Source organism: Coenobita brevimanus, chromosome 56 (genome assembly GCF_032717465.1).
Source record: "Coenobita brevimanus isolate Jiangsu-jjx chromosome 56, ASM3271746v2, whole genome shotgun sequence".
In the NCBI taxonomy this organism is placed as follows: Eukaryota; Metazoa; Arthropoda; class Malacostraca; order Decapoda; family Coenobitidae; genus Coenobita; species Coenobita brevimanus.
In genome coordinates, this window is record NC_137009.1 from 37,853,248 (window position 1) to 37,863,420 (window position 10,173).

The 10,173-nt window shown below is 39.1% G+C and overlaps 1 protein-coding gene across 1 annotated transcript; it reads right to left on the bottom strand.

Annotated features, from left to right (window-relative positions):
* Nucleotides 1–3,249: 3,249 nt before the first annotated feature.
* On the bottom strand, nucleotides 3,250–9,801 carry par-6 (partitioning defective protein 6). Its single transcript, XM_080273953.1, has 5 exons — nucleotides 9,739–9,801; nucleotides 7,698–7,923; nucleotides 6,812–6,927; nucleotides 3,784–4,050; nucleotides 3,250–3,522 (listed from the first exon to the last, which is right to left on the bottom strand). The coding sequence occupies exons 1-5, from the start codon at nucleotides 9,799–9,801 to the stop codon at nucleotides 3,250–3,252; spliced, it is 945 nt and encodes a 314-aa protein (XP_080130079.1).
* Between the last annotated feature and the right edge of the window lie 372 nt (nucleotides 9,802–10,173).

A 10,173-nucleotide genomic window follows, 5' to 3' on the forward strand; every position in this document is an offset into this window, starting at 1 on the left:
AAGTGGAATTGTAAATAATGTGTAAACAGCAAGTGAAAGCAATGAATGTAAATATAAGTGAACAGTGGAAAACAGTTTTATAAGTTACTTCAAGTGACAGTGCATAACACAGTGTAAATAAAATAGAAATGTAAATAATGTAAATAAAATAGAGAGCATAAATAGAAATGTAAATGAGTAGTATTATAAGAATACGAGTATATATACTAGGAGTAATGAAAGTAAATGTTTCACTCTAGCATGTATGAATACTATGAGTTATGAGAGTGAAGGTGAAAGTGACATTCACTCTCAATGCTAGTATACAGGACGAGAAAGTGAATGCTAGGTATTTTACTGAAAGAAATTGAATGCCTACAGTGACAATAAACTACTATTACTGAAGGAAACTTATGGATAAAGACTGCAGATATATATAAGTGTTATATAGTAATAGAAATATAAACTGTGAGTGTTTTTATGAATAATAAATAACAACACCAGCGGCAAACTAGCGCAAGTGGGAAGGTCATACGCCCTCGTAATTTTCATTGCTTTCACAGTGGGGTTTCTTTTTGGAATATGGATTCCAAACTATTTGAGAATCACAGAATAGTGTTTTTAGTGATAATATCAGACTGTGGTAATCATATTACGGGTTGTCGGTAAGTGTAAAGTGGAGACTTCATTACCCAACTTCAAAGGTCTCCACAAGTCCTACGGTACTCGACAAAGGCTCAACAAACACCCCAGGAGAAAACTGAAGGTATGTGCCATAAGCATATGTGATTTTAATATTCTAGGATTAATAACTGATTTTTGGCAAATATTTTTAGAGAGTCTGTCGGAGCGCGAATATGCCCGCGGGTGCCGCAAGAAAAAGCAAATCAAGCCCGCAGTTAAAGGGTTAATAAAGATCACAAGCCACTAAAAAACATGTGAGCAGTATGGTGATGAGAAAATAACCTAATGTTCTGACCTTGCTGTGGTGAAATACAGGTCATACTTATTCATCCAACATATACACACTTCATTACAACTTCGGGTACTCCAAGATAAGAAAAATAATCATGAATATTTATCATTACAGCCTCAAATAATACCGCAATGTTTCTAACTACCCGATATAGTTCCTACACCAATAATACATCTCTGTATAATATACCATTATGTATAGTTATCAACTTGAGTCCTGCAAGGTGACTTATTATTACTTGCCAACATACCCAATATATAGTTAATCTGCCTGTGCTTTATATTTTGGAACCCTGGATGATGAGCTTTGGAATAACTGTACCATATATCCCACTTTAAATTACTGTATACAGTTGTAGTTAAGTCACTTATTAACCCTTTCTGAATGACTTCATTTTTACCATGCTATGATCACCTGATTATATTCAACTAAGGGAAGACTTCTATATCCAAAGGCAATGTTTAACCCCTTTGGTTCTAAAAGTCTCTTCTAAACATAATACATCTGACAGGTAGTAGGAAGAACACTCTAATGTCCTCAGACTAAAGAACTTAACCATATTCCCTCAACTGCAATTATTAGAAATCACATTCATTCATTAACTTACACAGAAGAAAAGAGTGGAAGAAAAACTGAAGAAGACTGATGAGGATGAATACAACCCCTCGGATAGGGCAAAATATTTTCTGTTTTATTCTCGCTATATTTGTCATTTTACTCAGCTTAGGAGAGACTTTTCCAGTCCAATACAGTCTTCAAATGACCCCTTCACTACATGAGGCCTCTACTAGACTGAATAAAATTGTCTGAAGGTAGCAAGAATAAAAAATACATTCTCAGGGTGAAGGGGTCAATGTGTTGCTGATAATGTAATCTTGTAGATGTTATCTGACAAATATGGCATCAGATTAGTAAAAAAAAAAAAAAAAAAAAAAAAAAAAGGGGGGGGGTTGGGGGAGGTAATAGCCAATCCCATTTTGCCCCCTTCAAGGAGTAAGAGGTTGAGGCTACACTAGTATAGTAGATACAATAATAAATAATTTAAAAGAAGTTCAGGACCCATATCCTTCTCACACAACTGACAGTCCACATTTCAAGTCAGTGATGTGTTTTTCATACACCTATTTGAATACACTTGGGTGATGGGAAGGATGCCTTCATGTGGTGGTACTGATATAACCAAGTTGTTTCTCTGCCCATTATACAAATGTTCCTTTATTCCCTCCCTACCCCTGAGAGCAGATGGTATACTGTCAGAGAAAAGCAACTTTAGCTTGCAGCCCATCAGGTTATGTTTCAGATGAACCTGGGACCACAAGTACTAATTATTACTACGTAATACAACTGGCACTATAAATTGGGAAAAACTGGTAAAACAACTTTACAGGCACCAATGGAGCTTTAACAGGCAACTTTCCTTTCCTGTAATTTAATGTGGGGTTAACTCCTTTATCCAGATGGTGTCACAATAACTGATTTTAATTTTGATACCGAGTGAATTTTATGTCGATCAGGAGCAATTTTTCAAACTGCAATGGTCAGATACAACCTTTACAGATCCTTTCCATGTGAGTTCTTTCATATGTTGAATAAAATTCTCTCTCTGCAGCGAGAATTATATACAAATGGCATCCTCAAGCTGAAAGGGTAAGTGGTAACATTAAACATACAACCCTTTCATAGTGCAGGAGAGCCTGAGGCAAGCTTACCAGATAGCTTACTTCCCTTAATTATATTATATAATTGATCAACCTACAGCCACTTCTTGGGGATCAAGCCTATGAGCATGGCTAGTCTGTCACTCCAAGTTACATGACCAGACTACTTCCTCTGACGATATGATATACCTGATAAACCTTCAGCCATCTCTTGGGGATCAGGCTTATGCTCACTGTCAAGCCATTCCTCCCAGACAGATGAGCAGCCTACTTCCCTTGATTGCTTTATATGACTGATAAACATCCACTCACCTCAGGGAACAGAGACTATTAGCATGGCTAGATCATCACTCACATTGGGGGTGCTCTAACTGCTTGACCATCAGGCAGAAAAGAATGTAAGAAAATGTGATATGCAGGACAATTCCCCCACACATTACAGGTGCAGAATACCCTCACGTTTCACATGGTGTGAGGATCTCCAAGCACCAAGCCCCTACTGTCTCCAGCCACTGGGGATGCATTAGTGAGGCCCTTTATCTCATACAGGCCTATTTCTAACCACTTGACCACCAGGCAGTAAAATAAAAGAAAGTGACTTATAATGAAGACACTATACCTCTGTTCCCCCAAACTTTACAGGTGCAGGACTCCCTCATCTTTCGTGTGGTGGGACAAATCTCCAAGCACTGAGCCACCGCCCACAGCCTCCCCTGATGCATTGGTGAGGTCCTTTATCTCGTCCTGGTCATAGTCATCGGAGGTGGCAGACTGGTGGGAGCCAGAGGACATGGCAGAGTTGCGTGAGAATGAGCCACGGCGGGGTGGATGCTGTGACATGGTGCGCTGGTTGGCTGGCTTGACTGTGATGATTAGGTTGCTACTGTTTGCCACCATCATATCTGTTACCTGTGCAAAAGAAATATAATCATCATCATCATCATCCTGACTCTTAGTTGCATGTAAGTAGTAGCTGCAATCCCACTGTACCATAGTATGATGCTGACAGTATATTGGTATACAGTATTTGGATTTTATTTTTCATCTGAAACTGTGATCAACACTATTCAGCAGTATTCTTCATGAAAAAAAACATCAATCTCTTTATCATGAAATGATTACCTTTTTGCTACCCCCAAACAATACAACGTAAGTGACCCCACAACTGACCTGGTCAAGAGTCTTGCCATTAACCTCAATCCCATTGACTTCGAGTACCTCATCATTGACTGCCAGAAGGCCAGTGCTCTCAGCCAGACCCCCGGGTACTAGTCGAGAAATAAATATGCCTGGGACACGCTCAAGGCCATGTGGTGTGACCCTGACACTGGTGCCATCACGGATATAGAACCCCAGAGGTTTGTCTGACCCGTGTTTTAGTAGTCTCACTCGCCGGCACACCTCTGGCACCACATCCACATCAATGATGGCTGCTACCTAGGGAAGCAGATCAAATACTGTCATTAATAAATTACAGAACTGGAGACAGAAATATAAAATATCTTTACATACCGCAGTTGATGGATGGCTACCATCTGCACCTTCATTACCCCTGCACAGTTGCTGACTTTATACACAGGTTTTATTCACCCCTGTGTAGAGTACAACTCTCACAAGTGGGGAGGCTCCCCAAATACAGCTCTTCTCAATACAGTGGAGTCAAAGGCTTTTTGTCTCATTAACTCTCCCCCTCTTACTGGCTCCCTTCAACTTCCATCTTTTCACCACACTGTTGCATCTTTCTCTCTTTTCTATTACAACTTCAATGGTCACTGCTCCTCTGAATTGTTTGTCTGCATCAATCCACAACTACAGCAAGCACATAGCACCCGTCTAGCAACAAACTTTTATCCCTTTTCTGTCTGACTCTCTAATGCAAGAGTTAACCACTACTCCCAGTCCTTCATGTATGCAACAGGTCAACTCAAGAACTGTCTCTCTCTGTATTTCCTACTGCCTATGACCTGTCCAGGCATCTCAAACTGAATGGATCTTGAATTTGACTCCTGTTATTTTGTTTTTGTTTTTCTTCGAGGGAACAATTTGCACGCTCTTGGCCTTTGGTTCCTTCTTCTTTGCACACACACACACACACACACAAAAACTGGGAGGTACTACAAAGATAGTAAACTATGACGACAAACTTGGTAGCCAGTCACAAAATCATTTTTTTTGGCAGGAGGAATTCAGCCACAAGTACAGTCCCTTGATGATCTTTTTCTGAGTGACTGTGCACATTTATAAATTCAAGCTGAGCCTCTCTGTTGCAGTCTTATTACACATTTCAAATTTCTTTTTTCCCGACAGTTTGCAGCAACTGTTGGGATGTAAATAGCTGGTTTTAGCACTTGGTTTAGCTTCCAGTCCATGGTAAACATCAGTTGTACCATGGCCAGCCCCAATACGGGGATTCCTTGAGAGGAAGCATGGCGTCATTTTTCATATATGTACATCTGTATTTACAGTACGGTATGCAAATACAGTTTAAAACACCGTAACTTTTTACATACGACAGCTACTGTCAATTAAGGGAACTTGGTCATTTGACTTCAAATGTAGTAATGGAATTTTTTAACAGACACATCTGTTTACTTCTGGATGACTGATGGCAAAAAGGGACATTTAAAAGGAGGCTCCTTAAAATAAGAACTGCCGGTAATATGAAGAAGCCCTCTCTTAAACTATTCACGCTACCACCAGACGATTTTCATCACCCTGGAATAATCCTACAGTCATGAAGGGATTGATGATGGCTGTATCAACCCCATCCAGTCTGACAAGTATCTCTTAAGCTAAATAAACTGTCTGGAAGTAACAAAAATGTAAAAAATAACTACAAGAAGATCACGTACGCTGAATGAAAGCCTGGTCACCATACAAATGAGGTTTAAACAATGTCATTATATTCAGTGAGTAATTTGAGGCTGTTTATAACCCCTTCACTATAGCGATGTCTCTTCAAAGATGAATAAAAACATCTGGCTGCAACAAGAACAGAATTTAATAAACAGACTGGATTACTTCATCACCACACTGTGTCAGATACCACATCACTATTAAAGCAATGCAACACTTTCTCATTTTACTGCCAAGCTTAAAAAGGGGTATAGCAAGCTAACACGTCATATGTACACCTTCCCAAAAAACTCAGCCTCATAGTGTGCGATGGTTGTGAAAGTAAGCGATTTCCACACACACGGATGAGTCTATAAATGTGGTGTCTCAGAACGTATACCACCCAGTTTGTGAATCTTTGTGCAATTTTGAGTTCTAATAATTACCAAAGATACAATATTTGCACTTCTAATTACATGATGCCCCATATATCGCAATGCTTCGTCCATGTTTCAGGATGATATGTGCTGTAATGGGGCCGATACTTTTTTGGGAGGGTGTACATCACCATACATACATTACATATAGGCTAAACACAATCATCATCATCATCAAAGAGATAATATCCACTCAAGCTGAAGGGAGCAACAGAATCCAGAAACAATGAAGGAGACAGCACAAACAAGATAACTATGCAGGAGTCTTATCTTTTAACCCCTTCAGTACAACAATGTCTTATTCATTTGAATTTTACAACCATCGGATGGTATTCAGCTTAGAAGAGCATCCCAGTAGTGAAAGAATTAATAGCTAAGGACTATATCAGACCCCTCCAGTTCAAAAATATTCTACACAGACAAAAATAATCTGAAAACAGCAAGAATATAATATGAAAGATGTCATCAGAGTGAAGAGGTTATACAGCCTGGGTAAACCATCCATCCATCCATCGTCCAATCCTATGTTGCCCCATGAGAAGCGTTGGAACCTGGGGCAAGTTGGTCCTGACATTTAAGATGCAAGTAAATCAGTAGGGTATTTTTTACATGATTTTCTCATAGTTATCATAATGATAACTATGAGAAAATCATGTAAAAAACAGCCTACAGCACCAAAAGCAGTAAATACAATGAAGTACTGAACCTTATATTAGTATTATACCATCTGCTGTTATACTTGGCCACAAATAACCCTTGTTTTCAAATAAGCATTGAGTGTGTCAAGACAGATATCAACACATCCCTATTGGGAAAAAAAAAAAAAAAAAAAAAAAAAAAGGGGGGGCTTTTCAAAATTGGATGTTCAGATGTGGAAGGTTGCACTGTACTGTAAATGAGCAATTATTAAATCAAGCCTGTCCTACCTGTCTAAAGTCCTGAGGGTACGAGATGGAGAGTTTGTTTCGTGGCTGAGGCACAAACGGAGAGAGGATGCTGGGTATTTTGTGATTTGATCCATTGGGCAGGTGTTCTAGGCTTCCTGGAGAGAGAAAAAAAATAAATAAATAAAAAATAAGTCCATCTGTTCTTATGGTAATGATTAAGGAAGTTGTTGTACATAGTTATAGTTGTACAGTATCTATACTATGAATTCTGTAACAATAATCAATCATTCTGTTCCTTTGGTAATAATTAGTCCTGCCAGCTGCATATGAGCTGTGGTACAGGGATAAAACAATACTTCTGTCCCCTGGTACTGATTATAGCAGATGTCATGTGCAAACTAAGAAAATTCTGTAGCAAGAAGGCAATACATCATAACAGATAAGCCAAGCCCTGAAATGATAGAAGGGTGATTACCAACTTGCTAAGAACAAAGTGGGAAATATGTGAGTCAACTCCTTCAAAACAATAACCTACCAGTACTGTACTTAGAAATTTCCCTTGCTATGGCTACAATATCATTCAGCTTACAAAACAACAAAAGCCTATACCTAACCCCCCCCACCCCCTAAAAAAATGGTGTGGAGACTTGAGGATATGTTACCATAGTCCAGAATATTTAAGAGCAGAAGACAGACCTACGCTCCTGGCAGCATTTATATCGTAGAAAAACTGGCCATCTCTGGGACCTGAACTGCTGATTAGGGGGAATGGCAAATTAGTCTTGTAGGAAGCAATGTGACTTTAACAAGCAATTTTTCTTTACATGAATATGGACTAACCTGCAAGAAGTGAGTAGATAAATAAGTAGATAAAATAAATAAAAATTGATTAATAATGGTAGCTTAGTGTAAATGCCAAACTCACCTTTACGCTGTACGATGATTCTGAGTAGAGGTCTGGCACACTGAAGCGCTTTGCGGAAATTATCATCGTTAGTGATGGGCAGTAGGTCGCCATCCCTCGGGTCTATGTATGCCAACACAAACGCAATCTGGCTCAATCGGTGAAGCTGTTCCAACAAGTTTCGGAAGTCCTCCAACCGGTCATACTTGTCACGCTCTACGCTGAACCTCCGGAACTCTGCATCAAACTGAGGAACACATGGATTATTAGTTTGAAAAGTTGTTGTGATCCTAATAACTATTTCACTATAATCAGGATTACTGGTATGGTATTCTAATCAGTTTTCGCTACCAAAAAACAAATTACTTCAGCTTACGAATGCCATCAGAGAGAGGAGAAGACATCAATAATCTCCACTATTTCTCACTAAAACAACTACCTCAGTCAATATACATCCGTACTGATGGCCTTGGTACAGTATACAGGGTGTCCCCAGACTTCAGGTGATTCTTGAGCTAATTCATTCATTCATTCATTGCCAGACGCCATGTATCCCAGACGGGGTGGCCAATGGCTTAGAGTTAATTGTTTTACAGGGAGGGGCACTAATCCTCCACCAACCCCACTTGACACGTAGGGATGCCAACAGCATCTGGTGTTCCCAGGCAGTCACCCATCCAAGTACTAACCAGACCCAACGCTAATTTTGAGTGAATAATGCTACACCAAGATGGGTACAATTCTCAACAACAATCATGGACCAACAACTACTGATGTCTCTCTGGGTGAAGTATGAGACTGAACACTTTCACCCACAGGGAAAAGAGTAATGGTGCCTCTGTAACAGTTTAGCTTTGCACCCACATTAATATATACTTTTAATCTTAATATTAACTCAAGAATCGCCTCTTGAAGTTAATGCAAGTTCTATGAAACCTGCCTGTACAGTACTGTACTAAGATTCTGCAAGACTCTGGTAATCCCCTGACAATACACATTATCAGTGGCTATAACTGCTTATGACTGCAAAAACCTTAGTAAACCACGAAATCCATTTGTTTTAACCCCTTCAATACAATGACTTCTTCTGACATTTATTTTCACTATCTCAAGATAATAGTCTAGTAGAACCAACTTTTTTAACTGGATGAGTATAATATAGCTTTTATCAAACCCACCACTACCAGTCCTGATGGCTCCACTACAGAGAATAATTTATTGTAGTAGCATGACTAACATTAACTGGAAACTAAAAGAAAATATAACTGTACAGCAGTGGCTTGGGGTACCTGCATTCCAATATTTCAACCTATATCATGTTGGCTGAAGAATGCAATGTGACACACAAGCACATAAACTGCAACAAAAACTTGCCTCTTCAATTAAATCAAGGAACAACTTCAGTAGGATGTTTTTCATTTATACAGTAAACCATACAAGAGGATTAGAAGTGGCTTATTTTGATGTGCGAGTTCGGGAATGCAGAGTGAGTCACACCTGTAAGTTCCAGTTATTACAGTCTTCTCAACTATAATTCAGGAACTTAACTTTTCTAACTATAATTCAGGAATTTCTTTGATTTATACATACTAGTGGGATTGCCTGAGGTTATATCACGTAAAAAAGGGGGATCACAAGCATATTATTTAGATGTTACAAGATAAATCCCAAATAACACCTGTATAAATCTATCAGAGAGACATCCACCTATTCAACTCTGATCAGGTAACTCTGCTCTCTTCTACAACATTGGGCACCTTTAGCGGTATGTTGCTTTGAGATACACCATGCAGAATATGTTGCTTATGAGCCAATTACTAAGTTTTGTTAGTGCAAGAATGCAAAGTGAGTCACACCTGTACAAACTGCAAGATAAGTCTATCTCTGCAACTCTGTCACGTAACTCAGCACTTTACTGTGACTCCTCAAACAGAAGGCTACTAATGGTAAATCTGGCCATAAAATAAGCTCTGATGTATAATAGTTTCATGTGTTACAGGAGGAATGCAAAGTGACTCACACCTGTCTAGACATTGCAAAAGAAAGTCTGCCTTCAACCCACCTTACTCTTCACCTCTACCAGGGTACTATGCTCTCTGCTGTGCGCCTTGGAACTCTTGGACATCTTCAGTGGGCTTGTAGGGTCTTAGTATATATCTAAAAAGGCACCTGGACGGCTTATTTCACAAGAGGAAGGGCATTTTCCCCTCTTGTTTTGGGTTTCAGACACACACATACACACTGACTGTGACGTCACGAGCACCTGTTGGCTTATCTCGCTCCAAAATATTTTCCCTTATTATTATCTAATCTTTCAAGTAACCCTCATTGTTTTTCTAAATATATTAAAGAAAACTGATATGCTTCATTACAGCAGGTAATAAATACCGTATTCCGTAAGACTATGGAAAAGTTATCAAAAATTATTTGGTAACAAGGATTATTCTTGAGTGTTTACTATGGCGCTAAACTCAAAGGTAGCATAAAATTACTATTG